The sequence below is a fragment of the Anabrus simplex genome, chromosome 1 (assembly GCF_040414725.1).
Source record: "Anabrus simplex isolate iqAnaSimp1 chromosome 1, ASM4041472v1, whole genome shotgun sequence".
Lineage (NCBI taxonomy): Eukaryota > Metazoa > Arthropoda > Insecta > Orthoptera > Tettigoniidae > Anabrus > Anabrus simplex.
This window is the reverse complement of record NC_090265.1, coordinates 559,741,526-559,767,227: the sequence shown is the minus strand read 5'-3', so window position 1 is coordinate 559,767,227 and position 25,702 is coordinate 559,741,526. Positions and strand designations below refer to the sequence as shown.

General features: G+C 37.6%; 1 protein-coding gene across 5 annotated transcripts in view; it reads left to right on the top strand.

Moving 5' to 3' along the window:
* The window catches only part of Ranbp16 (Ran-binding protein 16), a 360,844-nt gene that overhangs the window by 290,070 nt on the left and 45,072 nt on the right, over positions 1-25,702 (top strand). For 3 of the 5 annotated variants that reach the window (XM_068225075.1, XM_068225076.1, XM_068225078.1), the window contains 2 exons: positions 8,550-8,712; positions 9,605-9,682. In XM_068225075.1, coding sequence (XP_068081176.1) covers positions 8,550-8,712; positions 9,605-9,682 — 241 coding nt within the window. The remainder of the gene's footprint in view (positions 1-8,549; positions 8,713-9,604; positions 9,683-25,702) is intronic. The other 2 variants (XM_068225077.1, XM_068225079.1) reach the window with 1 other exon arrangement.

Below are 25,702 nucleotides of genomic sequence, written 5' to 3'. Positions count from 1 at the left end.
AATGGGAAACCACAGAAAACCATCTTCAGTGCTGCCGTTAGTAAGATGCGAACCCACTATCTCCTGGATGCAACCTCACAGCTGCACGCTCTTAACCACACATCCAACTCGCCTGATTGAAAGTATTAAAAGGCTTGAAAAAACACGAGAACAAATATGAAAACCTTTTCCACTGGGGTTCATAAAATAATAATAGTGCACCAATAGGTGTGAAAAACACCAGTCAACAAATATGAAAACATTTGCATTGGGGGCCCATAAAAATACTAATTGTATTATTGGAGATCACACTCTTTCTAAAACAAATGTTAGGAAAAGCCTTTAATTTTGAACAAGTGGGTTATTAAACATTCTTTTCTGGTCACACTTTTAGACAATTAATTGGAGGTTACACTTGGCCATGTACGACTGCGAGACTTTGGCCACCATTTTGAATCCGACTAAACTGCGACCAACTCGAGTGATCGAGGTGAAACTTGAGGAACTGCAACCAACTGGAGTGATCGAGGTGAAACTTGAGGGTGCGAGTTTCAACGTTCGCACCATCTCTTCACGCTTAAAGATGCGGACGCCAGTCTACTTTCTGACAGATTTTAATTTTGTCTTCATTAGTAAGGAATTTCACGACTTTTTCAATGTTTGTAACTAGGCTATCCTAAGACATATGCACCATGCTAGTCAACTTCACTCTTTAGGTTCCTTACCAGTTATAGGTTATCACAGGATAAATATTTGCTACCCTTCACTCTACCACTCAACACAAAGTAAATTTCTAACTTCTGAATGGAATGTGAAATACAAGCACAAACAGGCTCACGTGGTTGTTCGGCAATCTTGCTGCTAACCAGCAAGCAAAACTGAACATTCCTGATGCTAACGGCTTGCTCCTGAAGGTGCAACTTATCCTGTGAAGTTCGGGAATTCAAGGCCTTTTCCCATTATCACGCAGTTGTGGAGAAGACTCTTACCCAAGTTGGAAATCGCATTCCTTTCACAAGGGATAACAAATAACATTTTTGGAGCTAGGAAAAATGTAATCATACTAAGCAGTAATAGCGAAAATTCGTGATGTGATTTAATACGATGGGAATCGGGACTTCGAATCTAAAACATGTTAAGCGGGAAAACGTGTTAATGAGGAACGCATTAACACAAGGTTTCACTGTATTTATAGTTATACATAAGTAAGACTCAGACCTACAGTATGTCGACAATCAAACCACAGTGAGAATTGATATCAAAATGAGTTCTTGTTTCAAAAGTAATTACAGGGGTTAGGCAAGTCTGTATTCTTTAATTCTTGTTCATAATTTTACATGGATCATTTGCTGTAAGGTATAAAATGACAGGGAATGAATCAGCTGGATGGAAATGGAAATGTAGTAAGCAGATTGGCCCGTGCTGAGGGCTTTGCCCTAATATCAGACTGTGCTGATGGCTGGCTTGGAGCTTGAAAAAGATACAGTACTGCGAGTATTATGTAGTTTAAGAAAAAATGAGTTCTTGGAGAGAGAGAGAGTGGTTAAAAAAAAAATAGCTTAGCTGCATGAGAGCATTTTTCATGTTTAAACCACTTAATAATTTGGCCATTATTTCTCTGTAATAGTTTTCAACTTCCTTTCATCTTAGGTTAGTGAATGCTGACGTTTGTTGAAGCTTTATATGTAAGTAATGAAAATGCATATTCTAGAACATTAGCCAGGTTCTTGACTGCTCTCTCAAAGAAACATGTTTACTACCTCGCACAGAAAGCTCAAGGTAATGCGCTCGCTTCAGCTGGTCACCAGGGTTGTCCCTATCTAGCTATATTCCAACACGTGCAATCTTATTTTACATTTTTGTATCAATTTCAGGACCTAATAGCTTGAAATGGCAGCTAAATGTTTGTTCATTGCTTTCTAATGGTTCCTTCATCCTCTCTGCAAAATTTTATTTTCGGTTTCAATATGACCGTATCAATAGTTCCCTTGTAAGTGCATTAAAATTAATATGTCAGTGGGTTATACACAATCATGGTGGTTGAATACCATTTAATTGAAATTGAAATTCATCAATCGCGTGATGAACACACTTCTTTCACTTTCTTCAGAATTCATTGTTCATGTTCTCCACTTGGAATACCTCTTCAAAATGGCGTTTCATTCTTTGAACATTAAATGTGCCTATGCCATTTGTTCATCTGCCTTGATGGTCACAAGATGGTGTAGTGACAGCAGCCCTCTTTAGAGATGACATAATACTAAATCTCTCTGCTGTAATTCAGTTTAGATCTTTAAAACGTGTATAAATAACTGTTACAGAAATTTTTTGGATCCGTCTGTATTTATACAAGCAGTGATTAAGTGAAGATCGTAAGTTCACATTCGTGCTTAATCAGTAGAGGCATGAAGATGTCGCAACCATGGTAAACCTGATGAAAACAGAAGGCATGATTTTGTGCCTTTCTGCACTTTTCTGTGCATCACATAATTGCTCCCCTTCAAGGCCAGGTCCACTATTTCAAATTAATACTATAGGCATATATTATGGTAATAAACTGTACCTTCAGTGAAATATGAGCAGCTTTGAAGAATGCATTATATTTTGACATAGAATACTTCTATAGTTTCGGACGCACCTTTCTCTCATCATTTTAACTTTTGTATGAGCTGTCATATGTTTTAACTTGTCATAATTTAACATTTATCTTTGTAGTTGCTATCATGTGTTTTATATTGTTTTTTGATAAGTTGTGTTTTGCTCAGTTGATTCTTTGGCTGATGATGATGCGCAATGATGGTCAAAACTAGTGCCAATATTCTTTAAACAACATGTGATCTAAACTCACATCAATAAATATTCATTGTATTGGAAAGGCGGACCCTTGACATTTTTATTTTACTATGCGTTAATAAATAAATGGAGACGATCGTACGAAATTAAACATTATGATGATAAAATGCATAAAATCCATAAATACGGCAAATTTTCCTGTTATTTATTTTTAATCATCTTGTCATGGAACTTCTGGCACTGTGTGGGCACTTGATAACGAACCTAACCTAACCAATGCATTCTCCCTTATCTCACTTACAGCCGTTTAGATAAATCTGATGTGATAAATGTGGAGAACTAGCATGAAATATACTTAAAAATAAGGGTTTGGCTTTCAACAGCCACAGTTTTCCAAAGAACACTTCCAGTCACTCTGTATTACATTCAGAAGTACAACTCGTAACATACGTGAGTTATCAGCTGGTTGTTTGGCACGCTTTCTAGTTTCTACAGCACGGCTTTATTCGGAAGGAGTGGCTTCTGCTACACATACACCAACTGGGAATATCGGAAACCATTTGGAAATAGATTCTCACTGTTTGGACTCTAATGTCAGTTGATGTATAAAACAAGTATCATAATGAATTTCAAAATAAAAAATTAAATCAACCTGATACTAACCACTCGAACCGGTTCATTGTATATTGTGTGTCTGGCACTGGCTCAGTACACAGGGGCTTCAGTATATAATGTACATATGGTGCAGTGAGATATTTGAACCTTCATATTTTGTTAACCAATTGTCCTGTAGTCTGTGCCAAATGGGAAGCTTTTTGGCCTTGAGAGGCTACTCAGAAGTATCCAATCAACTGGCTGCTATGTTGTTCCATTATCCCACCTGCTCAATGTGTTGCATTCTGCAAAGAGTATCACTGTGTTTAATATCACTTGCACCCAACCAAAATATTTTTACTTCATAAAAATGAACACAACGGCAAGAAGGCGGAAAATTTGATGACATGTCCATACCTCATGATTTTAGTGTCAGTAGTTCTCAGTATATGATTTTTGATATGTAATTGCCCTTCTACAGTATATTTCTCTGTTTTCATTATCACATGAAAACTTCAGACCTTCACTTATTCTGAGATCATACCTAACAACTTTCCCAATTTAGGCAGGAGACTCCCGATTTTCGACAGTTTTTCCCGCCTCCCGATTATTCTATTATTTCTCCTGATTTTTGCTTATTTTTTTGTGAACTTCAAACATTTGTTTTCAAATCCCACCATTTCAGTTTTTTTTATGCCAGTGACCTGAATTCGTTCACTCATTGGCCGCTTTCAAACGAAATATCAACGTTTATTAATGCGAGAAACGGCTGTCTGCGACCTGGTCTTTCTAGCTCGGGAACTTTCAACTGTTAAATCAACACCATAGTACTTTACGTTAAAATTGAGAAAATATGCTGTTTTCCATTATATCGAATATTTCATATGACAGCATTACGTTTAATTGTGACATTTGTACTGACGTCATTGTAATGACTTATGTTGACTTCAGTTGGGAAAACTATAAGGACAGTCTGAGAATTCCGTAGTGAAGCACGGGTACAGCTGCTAGTTATTTGATACAAATAGTATTGAGCTTCAATAATCGTGCGGGCGCTTGATGCAATATATTAATCTATGCATTTGCTATGTAATGGCATATAAGTGCATGACCGATTCAAACGTGTGGAACATGTTCATACTATTTTCAGAAGGCTTATCAGAGACCAATCATCTTGCCCACATACTTTCTGTGAGGTAATAGAGATGTGTAATTTTTAGCCTTGTAGCCTCGTATAGCAGTAGTCCGGCTTTGAGACAGTAAGTGTTATAAATATATTGTAGTACTGTATTGCACAAGACATGTAGAATAAGCGGCTTTGACCAATTATATATCCTGATTTTCATATAAAAATCTCTTGATTTTTAGTTTTGTAACGTTGGCAGGTATGTGAGATGGTTCATCAAACCAGGGTCACCAGGGCAGCTCTAACCATTAAACCATGATGAACATCATGTAGGCTTAATATAAAATACAGGTACTTGTGAAATTGGTTGTATCCGTTGCTTTATCTCAAACACAATAATACCAGGTGTCCACAATTAAACTGACCGTGTTCCGTGCAGGACAGCACAGACTTTAATGATCTTAAGAGTCTGATATTTCGTAGATGTGCTAACTAAGCAATGCGCTTGCAAAGTACGACACAAAAATTATTAGTTTGCATTTTTGCCACCAGGTGAAAATATGGTGCTGTAAGCAGTTCTAGGGTTGCAGAAAAGAGACAGGAAAGATCAAACACAGGGGGGCTCACTCCCGACTCCCGCACTTTTCTTCCCGCGTGCCCGCCTGAAGCTGACATCACGTGGAGGGCTCCTGTTGGCAGCTGTTGCGGTGAATGATAAGGAACTCTCAGTATAGGTCTATACGCAGAATCTTATAACAGTTTCCTTATTTTGTTGATTGTTGTGTTAAACATGAATAAGGATTCTAAATATTGATTGTGAGAATGGCTACGCAGTTATTTTCCGGGTGCACAGTTCTGGCAGAGCAGTATACTTTAAGGGGATGGGTACAGTAAACAACCTTCAAAATTTGGACATTTTAAATAATTTATATATCAGCTTCTACTGTATGTATGACAATGAAACTTTCTAAATGAAGCATACTACATGTTTACTATGCAAGCACATATCTCAGAATTGATTTTGGCATTATCAAATTCGTCAGTTAATTATTCAAAATGGTGACTGCTTGTTTGTCTGTATTCACCGTTTCCTTCATAGCTGGGCCATTTATCAATATATTAGTGTTCTGCTTTTTTAAGTGTACTGATTGAAGTGACAGCTACAAAACTGACCACTTCCAGAACTATATTTGCCAAATTAGTATTTTTAATTTTGTGTTACTTAAATATTGCATATTTTGGTCATTTTTTGCATGTAGATAATTTTTTCTACAAACAATTATCAACCCTGGGCATATGAGTTAGGTCAGTTTTGTAGACACTGTCACTAAGATCATGTGAGAAAAGTGGCATTGCAATACACCATATAATTTAGGAGTTACAAGGGAAATTGTTTTGAAAAATTACAGTTTTGAGAAAATGAGCTCCAAAGTTATATGACGCCTGTAAAGACACAGTAGCCTTCCAGTGTGTGCAAAAATTCTGTTGGGGCATAGAATGTTCCCTCTAAAACCATTTTCTCAGCTTCATACTCCAGTATTAATTTTCTTCTGCTTTGTCTGGCCCCTTTTGTGGCTTCTCATACTCTTTTTTCAGCAGACTTCATATGCATCACGTGCACTTGTAGCATTGCACGTTCACAAAAGACACCAGGATTCAAGCCCATTTCTTGCAGCACAGCCAACCTACTCTTCACTCCATCACTAAATGTCATAACTGCATCATTTGTGGCAATCTTCACAGTTGTCTTTCCACAGAATCCAGTTTTTGGGTACATTTTCCAAATCCTAGCATTGTGAGACTCATTAGCATTCTGTGTATAACCTCCTAAATACCTTTTTAACAGTTTAGTAGCAACTAAATCCTTGAAAACAGGCTTAATCACATCCATAACGGCTGATTGTAATGTGTTTTTGTGTTAGTATTCTTGAACTCTGCCTGCATTGGCAGCGCGCTGGTACGGGCACCAGGAATTATCTCCTTCTGGGCAGAAGTAACGAAGTGGATTTTCATCAGATGATATTTTATAGTACCAAAGAGCCCAGATAGCAGTTCTCATATCATTTACTGATGTTGAGTTACTTCTTATAGCATTTCCACTGTAAGTCGTCAGAGTTTTTATTGCAGAATCTGTCAGTATCTTCTTTCCAGACAGTAATTTGCCATCTGAATGTTTTTCCCCTTGAATTCTTTCTTCAGATTTCTCAGTCATGTGCCCATACGTTTCTGAACATGTTCAACACATTCAGCTTTGGTGATTGATACACTAGGACCATACTGTTGCATATCTTACACAGCTTTGAATTACTTTGTGTCACCTTCACCAACGTATGTTATGTACCGTACGCCATACCTTATCTCCAGAACGTTCAGAATTCTCTAAATATCCTATGCAATGTCTAGCATTTAAAATCATAACTCCTATACTAGTGCAGATATTTAAATAATTCTTTTACCAAACTGAACTAGAAGAGAGTAGTTAAACATTAAAAAATACTTTGAAAAATCAAATTTTTGAAGGTTGTTTACTGTACCGATCCCCTTAAATCAGGACTTTGGAAGCAACTTCGTCGAAAATACTTTTTTTATTGCTCCTTTGTTCCACTGACATCTTCGAAATACAAAACTGTCTGTGCTAGCTACCCGATAAGTGAAAACTACGTGACAATAACAATGAGAGCGCGCCACTCTTGTGACGCAACTTGTATGGACATGTTTGCGCAAGAGTCGGCACGGGTTGCACTGTTCCAAATAAGGAAAAAAATTGTTTTTGGGTGTTTTAGGCCCAAATGAATAAAACAATAACCTATGCATTGCAAAATTAAAACTTTGAAAAATAAGGGACACGCTAATGAGCATCTTTGTGTAACTCTTCGGCTAGTAAAGCCGTGAAATTCAAACAGAACATACATATATGTTTTCGCCCTGTGGGAGGAAAAAGTAGAGCATATATATAATTATGTGTTTCCGCTCATGAATAGTTAATAGCTACAGGGGTAATTTCCTGTGTTACCAACAAAAAAACTGTAAGAAAGAGGACAGTTTAGTGGTGTCATTATTGCAAAGTTAGACTTTGAATGAAGTCATGTTTTAAGGATTTCTGCACAAAGCTGGATCTGTAATGTGTAGACTAGGAATGTATGGGAGCTTTTATAAAATGACTGTGAAAGAAGTTTATGCGCTTTTGGTAGGTGTACCCAAACATTTATATTTATGCCAGTCACAGAGAATTGATTGATCAGACCATTTATTATACTGTATCTTGTATTTCAGTTCTTGAGTTACAAGATTTTTAGGGTGATACAGAATGCTGAGTAAAAGAAATAATTAGCACCAGTTGACTGATTGGCATGGCATTCAAACACCAGCTCAAAAGTTTATCATTGTTTAACTATATTTTCCCCAATTTAAAATGTAATTTTATAAATGTTATAAACAGAAGCAGGATCAAAACTCGAGGTATGCCATAACTTAAAATTTGAAGATCTCTAGCGAATACCCAAGTCATTAGTCAAGTTCAAACTCATACCTCATTAGATCATAAAAATCACATTGTTATCTGATTATTGAGTTAACTATATAAGAACACCTCATGAAAGATGGAAGTCTGCCGTTGATCTTGAAAAAGGCAGGCAATCTGTTCCTTTAAAAATGAGATAATTTAAACAAATATACTGTGCATCTGTCAGTAAAATGTGGCCCCTTTTCAACTTGATTTTTGTTCACTAAGAATATTGTACTTTCACATATTTTAATACTCACTCCAATGAATTCAGAAGAACCTCCTGCTCAGTTTCATGAGAAATGGTATTGATGATATCATGCATGTTTTGCTAGGCACTAGAGCTGACTAATCCTTTGATTTCCTTGTACTTTCGGCATATTTATTCAGTTGCATTGTCTTTAATTTGCCATAAAGGTATACATTATTCTGTTGTCAGTGATTATCACTTTGGTGTGTTTTTTAAAATTTTATGGTTACATAAATGTTTTGAATTTTGTGTTGATTTATTTTAAATTCCTCTTACCTAATAGAAACACTGTTTGTTTGTTTTAGGACTATCCGAAATTGTCACAAACATACTATGTGTTACTGGAGTGTCTAGCTCAGGACCATATGAGCTTTCTCTCCACATTGGAGCCTCGTGTTTTCCTGTACATTCTCTCCTCCATCTCGGAGGGGCTCACGGCTTTAGGTGCGACCCTGAATTACTTCACAGGTACAGTCACAGACATGTACACCTAGACCCTGTGCTGTTTGACTTCATCCATTCCCAACACAAAACTGGGCCACCCAAACTTCAGTAAGCTAATAATTGGCATTAGCTGATCAAAAGCATGATGAGAACACAATTGCAATTTTTCTATGTGATATTTGTGGAAACATTTGATTTTAATGTATATTGTTGAAATCCATGCACTGGGTAGGGACTTATTTTATGACATGTCTGTGACTGTACCTTATTACACACTTTGCCATAGTTAATTTTAGGATAAAGAGCACTGTTCTCTTAGTCCTGGATGTAGAAAATAGGTAAGATTTAGTTTCTGTAGATTTGATATTACGTGCACCCCTACACGACAGCTGCCTTTTTCTCTTAAAATGAGTCACATGGATTTATATTGCAGTTTTTGTTTAAATTATAGGTTATCTGTAAATCTCAACCTTTGTTGAACTAGGTTACTTTATTCTCTTTTGTTAATTTATTATGTTGCTTTAAGATGAAAATATTGTTCCGTGAAATTCTTAATTATTCTGTGTGCCTTGCTCTCTGCTAATATTAAAGTTCCACATATTTCCCTGTTTCCTTAAACCTTTCTTGTCAGAAAATGTTTAAATTAATTGAAATGTTGTCTTAAGCTTGCTGCTAATTGTCGCTCATGTAACTTAAGGGCTTTGGCATCTGTTCCAATCACACTGAACTTAGTTTCCTTTTGCACAATTGATTTTGTCTGTTTTCATCTGTGTTTGTGCATTTCTTGAAGGCATGCTAGATGAATCAAATTATTTTGGCTATTTTGTGTTTTAGTGTTCTTTATTTATTTATTTATTTTTTTTTTTTTTTTGAGTTAATTTGAAGAAACTTCTACATATATGATATTCCTTTACAGATACTATGGTGTGTACGGGCTGCTGTGCAACCTTGGATCACATCGTTACTTTCCTTTTTAAACAACTAACCCAGAAAGGTAAGTTAATTCCCTAATCATTGGGATTTGTTTTTCTTTTCACCAAATATACCAATTTTTATTGCATTATCTTGTTAGCTATGGACTGTGTGGTACACGGTTATATATGTACACTAGTTCATGATATTTTATCTCGTGATAAAATCAGGGGAAGGTTCTACTGGTATGGCTTAACACCTTATCCATGTGAATGCTCGCCTATGAGGTGACCCTCCATACAAATGAAAGGGGTGTCTGTACTGTAGACGGAGATCATAATGGATGCTTGGAAATAGGTAGCATTTCCTATCATATTTTTTTCTTTCACTTTGTATATTGACAAGTTTCCTGTTTAACAGAATTGAGTGGCAACCATAAAGCACATTGGAAAAGTGTCCTTGCGCTGGGGAACAAAGTGCTGTTTCCCTTGATATCAGTGTTATGATATGTAATCTACTAATTATGACCACTGGCAGTTAGGTAAATGTATTCCATACTGTTGACCACAGTCTTTCATTCTTACTCCTCCGAGTGTCTTCCATAAAGTTTTCTGTAGTTGGCCCTATGTTTGACAATTTGGTGTGGGAGAAGGCGGTGTATACGACCCTTTCAAACACACTACAGGCCAAGATGATTACCATTACAGTGAAACTCTGTTAAGAAGTTTTTCAAGGGACTGCAAAAAAAAAAACTTCTTAAGCAGGAAACTTCTTAAAAGGGGTAATGCTCAAAAACTTATTCTGTACTTTGAAATACATGTGAAACACACAGCCAACAGATTTCCTTGTTTGTGAACAATACCAAAATAGGCTGATATATAAGAGCTGCTTACAGAAAGCCACAATATAAAAATTTGATTATCATGACAATATTTTTAGAGATAAAGTAAAATAATTGAACATACCATATTATAAATATATTTGATAAGAGAAGGGAACATATTAAGTTATATAAAAACGTTGCAAGGTTTGATTATTTTAGCAGGCAGAACCATGCCCTTCCACACTTCCCTTCCGTGCGAACTTACACTCTCTGCTTCGCAACAAATTGTTTTGTAAGCGAAAACCAAAAACCCCATGGCACTACAGCCCTTGAAGGGCCTTGGCCTACCAAGCAACCGCTGCTCAGCCCGAAGGCCTGCAGATTACGAGGTGCCGTGTGGTCAGCACGACGAATCCTCTCGGCCGTTATTCTTGGCTTTCTAGACCGGGGCCGATATCTCACCGTCAGATAGTTTCTCAATTCTAATCACGTAGGCTGAGTGGACCTCGAACCAGGTCCAGGTTAAAATCCCAGTCCTGGCCGGGAATCGAACCCGGGGCCTCCGTGTAAGAGGCAGGCACGCTACCCCTACACCACGGGGCCGGCTTTGTAAACGATGCCGGCTCGATTTTTAAAGCGTTCCAGCCACCCGCTCGACGCGGTAAAAGGTACCCTTAATTTGCATGAGGCTTTCTCCTGCACAATAGTCCCACTGAAAGGTACGGTATGTTTAAACTTCGCTGCTGTTTAAACCATATTAGCAGAACTTGTTCTATTTCATCGTACTTTTCAGATTTAACTTCCTTACAATTTGCTGAAGTATTCCCTGCAGAAGCAGAGATCTCTTCTTTCTTCGCTATAATATCGTTCAAAGTAGACGGCGGCATCCCCAGCTCCTTTGCCAAAGCAACACGAGAAAGTGTAGATGACGCCACTTTCCTTATAATCTCCACTTTGTCTTTTATTGTTAGTGCCTTTCGCTTGATCTCTTTCCTCTGAGTTGCGCTCATTTTCACTTTTTAAAAAAAGCTTGTACGTTGATATTACAAGTACAAGTAACTTCACCTACTCCTATTCACACTAATTACGACGCTACACTATGCTTGGCAATCCGTAGCTTAGGCTTACAAGAAGCAAAGACAAGACGTGTACTAGTTTGTTAGCATGTGCTTTCTATCTTCCTCACACCCCTGACACCTGCTTCAAGGATAACGGCAGCAAATGGGAAATCTAGCAACTTACTCTTAAGAGATTCTTAGAACCTAGGCCTAAATCGCCCCTGCATTCCTACTGGTTGTCACGGCAACGGGCGTAGTTTCTAGCTGTTTCACAAGTACCGCATGGCCAAGCCAGTATTGAGTTTATTTTCCCGCTTCAATCCTCTTCATGCTATAGGTAATGAAGAAAAGAAACACAGGTTCGAAGTTGGTAGAAATTAGTGCATGGAAATGTATCCAGGGTATTACATGGGAGAGATAAAGGTGCAGTAGCAACGCTAGCACATCTAAACGTAAACAGTTTCTTTCCCCGCGAGAATTTTATTTGATGTCTCCTCATCCTTGTGCTACGTTCTAATAATGCGATGTAATAATTACGAGTGACACGATAATACAATGTTTAGCTCGTATAAAGGTAAAATTAAAAATAACTTTCAATTTTATGCCAACACGTGGTATTGCAATGCCTATGTGTGCCTCCCTCAACACCCAGTTGTCTATCAACATTCGTTCAACTTCGTAAACGATCGGGATCTTTCGGTCGGCTGTTTGGCGGCATGTGTATCAGCTGGTTGCTGGCAAATCGGCTGTTTCCTGCATAGAGTCGCGAAGTTGTTTTTATTCACCTCACTAGTAATAGACACGGAAAATCTTATCAGTTTAGTTCAAAAACGTAATTTATTCTACGGCAAGGCCCACAAGTATTATTGCAACAACGTAAAACAGAATGCCTGGAAGGAAATAAGCAAGGGAATGAAAAATCAGACAGGTTAGAATATTCAGTTTTGTGGTAGGTTAACAGTAATGTTGTGGGCAAATGCACTTTACGGTTTTTAATTAATGTTTAGGCCACCTCGATTAATGACTTCACCCCTGTCGCGGCCCGCAAATTACTGCATTAAAGTTTTATCAAATCATTCATTGCGTACTTTGTTTCTTACGTAGAATCCCGTTCGATTTTATTCCGCTAGATGGAACGGTGGAGTGGAAATTTTGACTGTTGGTTCGATTCGATTCCACAAGTCGAGAGTGATCATCTGCTGTCCGTGTTGTCATAGCGTGACGTCATATGGCCGTGGCAGGCCCGCACATGTAACGTGACACCAGACACACACCGCGAGCGCGCACACGGTCTAACACAGGGTGCAACTTGCGCGGAGACTGGAGGGTTCTAACCACGGGCTGCTTTGAGCGGACGTTTTCTATCTCAAGGGGCTCTTAAAATCTGAACTGTTTAAGCGGGAAATATATTTACAACAGAACACTTTAAACGGGAAAAATATACATATGTCTTAATGCAACCGATCAAGGGACCAAGAATATCACACTTCTTAGGCGGGAAAACTTCTTATGCGGGAACTTCTTAACCGAGTTTCACTGTATATCCTCATGTATTAGATCCCCTGGCCTTTGTCAAAAAAAAAAAAAAAAAAGCTAACATTTACAAAGTGGAGAGGAATCATATTTACTCCCACCCGGTGTCAAGTGGAAATGGGAAAACGAGGAGGAGGAGGAGGAGGATGATGATGATGATGATTTAAGATCCCCAGCACAATTTGTCAGAGAGAAAAAAAAAAACAATTCCGCTTCATAGCTAGTACAGTCGTACTGCAGCTCCGATGACATCACACGAATAAGTGAATAGTTTCATCTGTTCGACCCGTGCGAGGCAGGCATGCATAAAAGTCATGCAGTACGTCTGTATTTCGTAGTCAAGAAATGTCCGCCTCCATAGCGTACTGCAACTCTCATGACTTCACACAAATATGTGAACAATTTTGTATGTCCGACCTGCGGATTGTAAGCACACATCAGTCGTTTGATGTGTCTGTGTTTTGTAGTTAAGAATGTCCGCCTTTGCAGTGTAACGGTTAACACAGTTAGTTGTCTCATGCCCAAGTTCAATTCCTGGTACTGACAGAGATTTAAAAATGGCAAAAGGGTTGTATGTGGAAATATGGTACATGCAGCTCACCTCCACTAGGGGCATGCCTGAAAAGGGATGCACCACCTTGAGATAAGGACACGAGTTTACTTTTAGTTAAGAATTCACGGATGTTGTTATTAATATAGCAGGCAAGATCATTAACACTGTAATCGTTTAATATCTCATAAATCAGGCTAATATGGGTAGAAGTAGGTTCATGATAAAAGCAATCCAATCGTAACGATTGTTTTACTCGTCAGCGTACCTAATAAATCATACTCTGCGTTAATTAAAAAATGGAGACACCGAACATGCAAAATTAAACATTGTGTTAATAAAATGAATTAACTCCATACCTTTAGATATCCATAAATACGGCAAGCTTTTCTGTTATTTTTTCGTTTTGGAACTTCTGGTATTATCTGGGCACTTAGAGATAACATACCTAACCTAAACAATGATGTGTCTGTATTATTACAGCTGTTTAGGTAAATCCTGATGTGATAAGTGTAGAGGACAAGCATGAAATATATTTAGGTCTGGCTTTTAACTGCTGCCATTATCCAAGGAATGCTTCCAGTCACTCTGTATTACATTCAGACGTACAACTTTTAAATTTGCTCAGACCGTCCCAAGCGATCAGGTGGTGGGTTGGCACGCTTTCTACTGAACAGCTTTATTCCACATACACCAATTGAGAAAATACAGAGACCATCTCTAGAAACCATTTGTGAATAGATTCTCACTGCTTGGACTCTAATCGGGAACAAAACTATTGGAAATGTTTCAAGAAAAGACTGGAATCTCAATGGCAGTGAAGATGACATCCTTTGGAATTATGACAACAAATGGAAGTTTGCTATGTGATAGGCCTACTGCTCTACTGACAGGGACATTTGATTGTCATTAAGTTTTTATCGTTCCTTTGTATTAATGTTTGCTTAATACACTAAGGCCCGGTTTCATCAACACATGTTAAATATATACTAACAAGTAGTTAGTTAATACGGAGTTAGAAATTTAACATCTTGTTAGGTTTCTTGCGTTTCATCAAACTTTTCTTGTGAAATGTTAACTAATCGACTGTTAACTCTCCCAATATTGCGAACTGGTGCGAATCAAGGAGGCAGTGGTACGAACATGCTGTTTTACAGCGCGCTCCGATGCGCTTTTGTTTGAGCACAGCTGTAAAATATGGCGCGTGAAGTGAAACGGAATCGTAGTTCTAATTTTTCCTCCTTCGAAGAAGAGTTGTTAATTGAATTAGTTAGTAAATATATATATAAGTTATTGAGTGCAAGCGCACAGATGGCTTGACGATAAAAGAAAAGGACGAGGCGCGGGAAAAGTCCGCGAGGTTTTCAATGGGGTAAACAGATACTTTTTTTTTTAGCGGGTGTCCGCTGTCACCTAACAAAATCAATTCGTTAATTGTCCCACTTCAAACTGTGCTCCAATATGGGAGTTATTAAATATTGTATTGTCGTGTGCAGAACCAGACTACCTAGCAAGTATATCCCTGATTTGGAGGTTAGGCTCACTAATCACCTGAACATTAACATTAACAGAGAAATATCCCTTTTGATTACGATATATTTCGGCCCAATTGCCTCCAGGCGATTGGATTCTTACATGTGTGCAATCTATTGCACGTAGAACAAACACCAGGAAAACGGCTTATTTCGTAGAAGTCGCGGATAATTTACTGACGCTCTTCTACTGAAGGGGATGTTATATACCTCCTTCTCATGGATGCTATGGCTGCAGACACACGACAAACAACTCTATTAACAGTGGCTTTAGAAATTCCAGCATTGTCTCCGGCCATTATGTGAAAATAACCAGTAGCAAAAACTCGTAATATTATCAGTACCTGCAACATTGGAGAAAGAGGTAAGTTTCTCTTCGTAGGATATTCTAACCTCACTTGAATTTCGTCAACAACCTTAGCAACGACTGTTTTCGATAACCTGTATCTATGAAGAAATTTCGGATCCGTCAAATTTTCAAAGTCATTACGTCGCTGAACTCTTCTTCGATCAGGACTGTTTTGTAAAAGATCTAAATAGAGCAATTCCGCCTCGAAAGCGAGATTCACAGCAGCCATTTTGGAACAGGTTGCTAAATGCTAATGTTAGCCATTTAACATTGGAAATGGCTGATGTTAACTTTAATACGCAGTTTAACATTTGTTAATGTTAACATTTGTTGATGAAACGCAAATTTTCTTAAATCATATGTTAAATGATTTAACACCTTGTTAAGTACTAACATGTGTTGATGAAACCGGGCCTAAGTAAATCTGTATGTCCAACCCTTATCTCTTATCCTGTTTCCGTACGGGTTCAGATATGAAGTGAGATGAATCTTCCTGTCGTTAACCTCATCAGAGGAGTTAATGAGATTAAATGAATGACGTGATATAAAAATAAATAAACCTGATTGATAATATTTACAGTATATGTAGGCCTGAAAGTCCTGTGTTCACTATAGCCATTAAGACTCGGAATACAGTCATAAGTTTGTTAAAGAAATAGCCAGACATCGTGTTCACTGTACGAAATGGAAGGCTACCGCATAGTCCCCTCCCCCCACCTTTTTGCTGCTATAAAAGTTAATGAAAAGGGGGTCTAACACACAAGGAAATACAGTATAGAGTATGTTTGGCAAACCTGGGTACCATACAGTGTATACATGAGCACGTATCAGTACACAGATCTGCATGACAACAATTTCTTTTATGAACACTACAAAAAAATTTATTCACTTAATGTTTATTTTGTTCCATGTTAGCAGTATCTTCTCTACATTTTGACTGTGGACTTCAGATTTTTGAAGTTCTTCTGGTGAACCTTTAACAGAAAAGCAGAGCGAAATAATGTCCATCCCAATGAATCATAACAGTTTTAGTGGACACTGTAACTAACGTATTCTCTTAAAGTTCATTCATCTAATCATTTATTTTATTTGGTGCCAACTCTCCCGATTTTGCATTGTTCCTCCCAATCGCCGGGACCGATCTCCCGATTTTGAGAGCATTTTCAGTAATTTTCATATTATTCAGAACTCCTGCACGTTTCCTCATTGTATCGATATATGGCCGATTATGGCTGGACAATAGTAGTTCTAATAACCACAATCAGAGGGCAGTATGGGGCAGGGTGGCTAGCCACACTGGCCAGCCATGTGCTCCATATTGGTGTACAGTGTTCTCCCCAGAATCTTTTTAATGGGCAGACCGCCCTGCCAGTTTTACAGACTCGTCCGGCTTACATAACCTAGATATGTGCCAGTTTCATAATATATATTAGAGTCGTTGCGTGTCTGACTCATTGGCTGAATGGTCAGCCTTGAGGCCTTCGGTTCAGAGGGTCCCAGGTTCGATTCCTGGCTGATTCGGAGATTTTAATTGCCTCTGATGAATTCTTCTGGCCTGGGGACTGGGTGTTTGTGTTTGTCCCAACACTTTCTTCTTCATATTCAGACAACAAATTACACTAGAAACCACCACAGAAACACACAGTAGTGATTACATCCCTCCATATAGGGTTGGCGTCAGGAATGGCATCCGGACGTAAAACAGGGCCAAATCCACATGTGCGACACAGTTCGCTCCCACGACCCCACAGATGTGGGAAAAGCGGCTGAAAGAGAAGATGATGATTTGAGTCGTGTTCCAAATAAATTTTAATACTGTAAAACTGTTTACTTACTGTATATGACAAATCTTCATTATTGTAAAAATAATTGTATCAATTACATCAGAGTTCAAATTTTTAAATTGACTACCACGTAGTGTCATGCATGAGTGGTGCCTGGATTAGCATGTAATAGGGAACATGCATGATCCGGGGTTTTAATTAAAAATATGCTAATCTGATTCAAAATTTCATGCAGAATTCAAAAATGTGATCAGAATGTACAAATAATAACTCCAAACATGATAAAAATCTACGAAAATGTTACGTCACGCAACTACGCGATCTCATTGGTCTGACGTCATCGTACAGGTTGACTGAATTAGCAGACGAAATAACACATAGTGTGCTGTGAGAAGCAGGATACACTTCGCGTATTTCTACTTTATGTTAGTGTCTGGTATGGTTAAATTCGAGGTCTATACATTGGATAATAATCTGAGTGGTATATTTTAGACTTAAAATGAATCCTGCACAGACAGTGAGGCTGAAAACTTATAAATGGTGTATAGTTCCGATGTGCAATAGCACATCGCATACCATCCCAAACAAATTGTTTATAAATGTTCCAAAGAAGCTAAAACTAGGGAGAAATGGATTTTGGCGAGCCGGAGAAATGCTGGTGATATATCGGAAAAGTCTATAGTTTATTTTTTTGAAGATTTTAACGTAAGATGAATTTGTTTGAATTTTCAAATCACTTTTCCATGTCAGCTGTTCTAGTGGTAAAACTTTAAATTTTAATGTATGATGCTTTATTTAAATGCTTCAATTACATCTTGGATTATATGAAAGTAATAAACAGTGCATTAAATAATGCTGATTATTAAAGTATTCTCCAAACCTAACTTATGTTTTGGGTGATCCATGTCAAGATAATAAATCAAAGGGGTTATGAAGCATTATGACAGCTCTAATTCTACCAATATATCTTGGCATGGGACAGTTATGTATGTCTTTATTGAAGAGCTTAATTGGTAAAGAAATTTAGGCTATATCTAAATACTGTATAATCTAACAAAGAATAGGTGTGTACATCATGAAAGGAAACAACGTGAATTTAACAAATGTATAACTCTACACAAAACCAATGCTTGTCTGTTGGGTTCTTATAAGTTAACAATGCTCAATTATAATAATTATCATAATATTAATGAAATAAATAACATAATTGCACACAGGTGAAAATAGTGATGTAGGTGTTTAAAATATTATCCAACTTAGCCTAAGTTTTAGGTTATACAAGCCAAGTCAATAAACCGAAAGGTAAAAATACCGCGCGAGTTGGCCGTGCGGTTAGGAGCGCGCAGGTGTGAGCTCGCATCCGGGAGATAGTGGGTTTTGAACCCCACTGCCGGCAGCCCTGAAGATGGTTTTCCGTGGTTTCCCATTTTCACACCAGGCAAATGCTGAGGCTGTACCTAAGGCCACGGCCGCTTTGTTCCCATTCCTAGGCCTTTCCTGTCCCATTGTCGCCATAAGACCTATATGTGACGGTGTGACGTAAAGCAAAAAAAAAAAAAAAAGTGAAAGTCACAGCACCCAAAGACATTCCTGTACTGAGCGACTAAAATGTCACCAGGACACTTTTCTTTCCTGATATGCTCAGCTTGTTAAAAGCCAAATGTAATTAATGTTATTGGCTTCACGCCCCGCTAACTACTTCTACGATTTTTGGGAGACGCCGATGTGCAGGAATTTAGTCCTGCAGGAGTTCTTTTACGTGACAGTAAATCTACCGACACGAGGCTGACGTATTTGAGCACCTTCAACTACCACCGGACTGAACCAGGATCGAACCTGCCAAGTTGGGGTCAGAAGGCCAGCACCTCAACCGTCTGAACCACTCGGCCCGACTTGTGAAAACTAGATGAAGTCATATTTATCTTTATCCTTTATCATGTTTAATTTTTTCCCTCCACAAAGGTATTTAATTCTCTTTCATGGGCCCCGAAAGTGGGTAGGCCAGTTGTCCCAACCATAAATATATATATATATATATATATTTTTTGGAATGATAGATTATAGCCCTATAGCACTATGATCTTTCTTTCTTTCCTTCTTTCTTTCTTTCTTTCTTTCTTAATCAGTTTATCCTTCAGGGTTGGTTTTCTCTCGGACTCAGCGAGGGATTTCACCTCTACCACTTCAAGGGCAGTGTCCTGGAACGTGAGACTTTGAGTATGGTGATGAAACTGGTGAGGAGGGCCATTACCTCGCCCAGGGGGCCTCACCTGTTATGCTCAACAGGGGCCTTGTTGGAGGATGGGAGGATCGGAAGGGATAGACAAGGAAGAGGGAAGGAAACGGCCGTGGCCTTAGGTGCCTGGAGGAGAAGTAGGAAAATACGAAAAACCACTTCAAGGATGGCTGAGGTGGGATTCGAAACCGTTCTACTCAGTTGACCTCCCGAGGCTGAGTAGAGCCCGTTCCAGCCCTCGTACTATTTGTTTTCAACTTTCATGGCAGAGCCGGGAATCAAAACCGGGCCTCCGGGTGTGGCACACATTAACCACTACACCACAGAAGCGGACTAGTACTATAATGCTACCTATATATTTATGTTAGTGCTGAAATCCGATTTCTTACTTTACTAATGCTGAAAGCCCGAAAATGTAATGTTATTCTTTAATAGGGGAATCAGTCTAGAAGGAAATGTTGAAAGTGATGTGATATCTATCCAGGTTCGTTGTTATCCTAATACTATGGGTTACAGTACATTGCACGTATATAAAAGACGCCACTTACAAACTTGCTTGTTATCTGCGAATTTCTGCGGCCACAAAAGTCACATTTTTCAAGAATGATGACATCTACACATGGTAGATTGTCTGACTGTGCTGTTTTGAACGTTTCTTCTGTCATTTCGAAGTTATTCGCGATCATGAATAATAAACAATCGGCTTTTAGCAACGGCTGATGCACAACGGCTGGTAGAGCTCCATGCGGTACTGGATCGTGACGTCACAGCGCGCCGCTTACGTCAGAGGCCGTTTCACTCGCCTTGCGGAAAGGCACTATTAAATATTTTTTTAATGGTAGAAAACAAGGCAACATACCACAATGTAATACGTTTACGTACTATTTCATTGGTGTACTTTTCAAAAAAAATATTTTTGAAAATGATGCATGTTCCCAATTGCATACGATTCCGCACGACATCATAAACCCGTATAACACTCCACTGCAACGAAATGGTGAGCCCCCGTGTTACATGATTATGAACAAACAGTAGAACACTAAAGTTCAAAATACTCTGTTATGTGATTGTTTGTGATAACACTAAAATAGTTCAGTTTTGCAGTTAATGTTTACCTATCCGATATTATTGATGCCCTGGGAGGAATACATTGAAATTTTATATATCCATTTTTTACGCCCTATTTCCCGCTCGGCTACTCATTTCTGACACCTGGCTGACAAACATTTCTGGGGAGAACACCGGTGTATAATACATTTAAATAGCTTAATAATAGGAAGTAGAAGTCGCACACCATAGATGTCTACCCGGGGCAGGACCGGTGTCAGTGCTCATGTTACGTCACATAGTAGTGCTTCTTGGTTGTATATCTTAATTATTTTTGGACCAAAATATCAAAAAAGAAATACAGTAGAAGTCCACTATAGCAAGTACGGCATATCACGAGAACCCTGTTATAACGACAGTGTTCGTCTATCCCTTCAAAATTCCTATATTAAACTCTGTATTATCCTTCGGTTACAGCGAGAGCCCTATCACTGTTGATAAACTTAACCATAATAGGTATTAAGTTTGATCCTGTATTGACTTGTCTGAATCTATTACAGAACTATTTCAAATAGTTTTACTAGAGTCCGCCTTGTCAATACACCTTATAATGATAGAAAACTACAGTAGAACCTCGATTATACGTTCCCGGAAACTACGTTTTCCCGCATTATCCGTTCCTCGAAGAAACGATTTCCCATATCAACCATTCAGAAATTCAGTCCCATCAACGCTAAATCCTCGATCACGCGTATGTCAAGAAACTGTATCTCACGAAAGGATGGCTACGGCATACTTCCGGATCTTGGTGTTAACATCCAGTCATTGCCATAATTTGAGGAAGCGGAAAAGCGATCGGCGATGAACTTCCATAAGGGACCATCTTAGCATCGCATTCGCGTGGTATTGTTTAGAGAATTGAAAACATAAAGCAAAGAGTGTCCACAACAATTGGAAGGAGACAGAGCGCATTTCGACAGCTCTACTTGAAGATGGAACGAATTTCATCAGATGTTCGTACTTGCAAAGTGTCTATATTATGTCCAGGGTTTGATGTTTACACTTTTTTTGCTCTTTCCGAGTGTATCTGTTCGGCACTTCACTCAGGGCACTGTATAATCACTGAGCTTTCAGGCAGGAATCTAAACTGCTTCTCTTTAAGTAACATAAATTTAGTATTTTAATATTATCGTATACGATTACGTTATCGAGACCAGAACAGATGTTGCACTTTACATACATAAAGCCATGGGAGGTTTTGGGATTGCCTATTACTGTTTTGGTCCTAATGTAAGACTAGTAATTTCACATTATTGTGTTAAAATTTTAAAACCGCAGTCGTTTTATTTGCGCACGTTTCATGTAAAAACCTTTGCATAATTTCGCACTTGTACTGACTTGGACAGCGGAGCGCGTTTTCCAGCTGAGCTCAAGGTCACGAATAACCGTAAATTTGGAAGTTTTGATGATACTTTTTCTTCTTCCAATTTAATTGTGATTAGTGACTGTCATAATTGAATATAATGCATTCGAAAACTTGAGAATCAATACTTACTTACGAAACAATATTCTCGAGTTCAACATAACCTTTAAAAGTTGTTCTAGGCCGTAGGCCTCATTTGCGCAGTACAAGATTTCCACAAACTGACTACAAACAGTATACCGGTGATCAAATTACAATGGAAGATTTAAAGAAAAGGGGATTTCGCCATCATGTTGGCCGCTTTTGTATCCAATGTGCTTTATTTTATTAGATTAGAGAATTAAAAAAATACTTGTGGTCGATTGTTTGGCTTGATGTTATTAGGTTTTTTTGAACAGTTTGACTGATCAAAGTTGCTGAACTGAAAGAAGTTTTCAGAGGAAACCGACAAAGTTTCCCCGGTAAAACTGAATGTAAAGTTGCGAGACTTTTAAGTCGCGTACCAGTAATTAATGTTTGAAACCGGCCCAGCGGTCGAAATGCCTGCCTCTCACACGGAGGACCCAAGTTCGATTCCCGGCCAGGTCAGGCATTTTTACCTGGATATGAGGGCAGGTTCCAGGTTCACTCATTCTACGATTACCTTTAATTGAGGCGCTATTTAATGGTGAGATGGCGACCCTGGTCTAGAGAGCCAGGAATAACGACCGAGAGGATTCGTCACACTGACCATGCGTCACCTCGTAATCTACAGGTGTTCGGACCGAGCGGCGGTCGCTTGGTAGGCAGAAGACCCATTGGGGGTGTAGTTTAGTTTGGTTTAGGGTGTTTGTAAGATTTTACGTATACATATATATATATATATATACACTTTTTTTGGTGATATTTAGCCAAATTGTTCATGGTTCATTCATTCCCGGATTTTCCGTTTTCCCGTGTTGTACGTTTTTTTACGGTGGTCCCTCAAAAAAACGGAGAATCGAGGTTCCACTGTATTTATTTTACCATACATGTTTCGGGAAAATCATCCATTCCTTTCATCAGTACAAGGCGGACTCAAGTAAAATTATTTTAAATAGTTCTGTAGTAGCCCTATCACTGATGCATCCGTTATTGCGAGTGATTAAGCGTGCACGATTTATCACGATACTGATATTTATGCACCCAGTGATTATATTGCATGCGATCGATTATCTTCAGTATTGTTTCCTCACTATATCCACTAGCGAGCTCTCTCGTCAACATTTGAAGGTACGTCGGAGTAGATTAGTAATACCCGTTGACTGCTGTCCCGTAAAGAAAAAGAAAAATGAAAGAGGTGACATGTTTTTGTAATAAATGCGTAAATAACATGTCCGACAGCAGTTGTTAATTTGTTAAAAATTAAGGCTAAAGTAATCGATTGCTTAATTTTAATGCTAAATACCATAATTAAGTAGGAAGGGGATTCACCTCAAGATATGGCAGAGTGCATCATTGATTTCAAAGGTTAGTTTATATTTTGTGCGTCTGCGTTTCAGTATGGCTATTCCCATATAAATTTATAGCGAGAAGATTACCCCTTTCCTGCTGGTGCTTGATATATGTTTTCATGGTACATACACGGTTAAGTTAGGTTAGGACTCTATTTGAATAAGGAAATTGAAGCATATGCCAGTGTCACAAAATGCGACCTTCGATATTGCTATCCCGCTATGTGTACTTGCGAGCTCTCTCGTCGATATTCGAGGGTGATGTCGGAGTTGATTAGTAATACCCGTAGATACGGTTCTCTAAACGAAAATCAAAAATGAGAGAGGATAACACGTTTCCATAATAAATACGTAAATAACGTGGTCGATAGCATAGCTAACCTACCAGTTGATGAACAAATTCCTCTTAGATACGAAGTTAGTAGAACATTATCCAATATGATAGAACATACGGTAGAGAACCATGAGGAGTTGAATAAGAATATCAAATTATTGAAGAATAAGATAGATAATAATAATATTGTTGTGACAAAAGCTGATAAAGGTAATACCATTGTACTGATAGGAAGACAGGATTATATTGAAAAAACTAAGAATTTTCTAACTAGCAATAATTTTGAATTGATAAAAAAAGATCCCACGTCTTCTATGCAGAAAAAACTTAAACAAATTCTCAATAACATAACTTTTTTATTAGACTCCAAAGATACTAACTGTTTAATTAACATGAACCCAGAAATACCTACTTTAAAGGCACTACCGAAAATTCATAAACAAGAAATTCCTATTAGACCAATAGTTAATTTCAGAAATAGTCCAGTATATAAGACGGCCAAATTCATACAAATATTTTTAAAAGAACACTATAAGTTTTATAGCCAGACACACCTAATTAATACTATTGACTTTTGTAACAGAATTAAAAACATTGAGCTAACAGACTACTACACGATACATAGTTTGGATATCAAAGATATGTACTCCATCATTCCTATTGTAGATACTATACAAATAGTAAGAAAGAATTTAATGCAACACAGCAAATTAAGCAAGGTGGAAATTGAAGAATTTTTAACATTACTAGAATTTACTTTGGAAAATAACTATTTTGTTTTTGACAACAAAATTTACAAACAGTCTAAAGGCCTAGCAATGGGTTCGCCAGCTTCAGGTATTTTAGTTAACATATTCATGGATTACATGGAATATAATAAAATAGTGGATAAAATAGATGGATTGATTACATGGTTGAGATACGTCGATGATATATTTGTTATTATCGATGAACGAAAGGTTAAACCTGATGGTATATTACAGTATTTAAATACTTTGAATAGACAAGTGCATTTTACGATGGAATCTGAAAATGATAGGACTTTAAATTTTTTAGATTTGACAGTTACTAGAAATTCTGGTCATTTTGATTTCCAAATTTTCAGAAAAGCTACTCAAACAGATACTATTATCAGAAATGACTCCAATCATCCAGGTCAACATAAAAAGGCAACATTTTACAGTTTAATTAATAGAGCTATGAACATACCTATGTCTAAGAAGAATTATAATAGAGAGATAAATATAATCCATCAAATCGCTCGTAGCAACGGATATTCCAACAGATTTATTAATAGAATGATAAATAAAGTGAAAAATGAACCTAAAACAACTTTAATTAAAGAGAGAAAAGAGAAAAAGAAATTCATAGTTCTAACTTTTCGAAATAAGCACTCTTATCAACTGGCTAAAATTTTCAGAAAAAAGAACATCAATGTCACATACAAAACGAATAATAATACTAATAAGATAATTTTCAATTCAGATAAAATAGAGAATAAATGTATATTTAATAAATCAGGAATTTACAAATTAACATGCCAAACATGTAAACAACGATACATAGGACAGTCCGGAAGAAGTTTGGCTATAAGGTACAAAGAACACGTTAATGCGGTCAAACATAAAAGATATTCGGCAATGGGAGAACATATGGTTGAAATGAATCATAAATTTACAGACATTTCCAATGACATGAAATTATTACATTCGACCAAAAAGGGAAAACTAATGAATGTTTTGGAAAATTTAGAAATTTACCTTACACAAAAATGTAATTCTGAATCAAGTTTAAATGAGAAAAGTACAGAAGATAACCCACTGTTTAGGCTAGCATATAATCATTTAAGGAACAAAAAGAAGAAAAGAAGAAAAACTTGAAGATCATAAATTTGTATAGTGTTTCTCATTCAGTTCAACCAAAATTGTATGTATTGATCATTTTTATAATATTTCATAAGT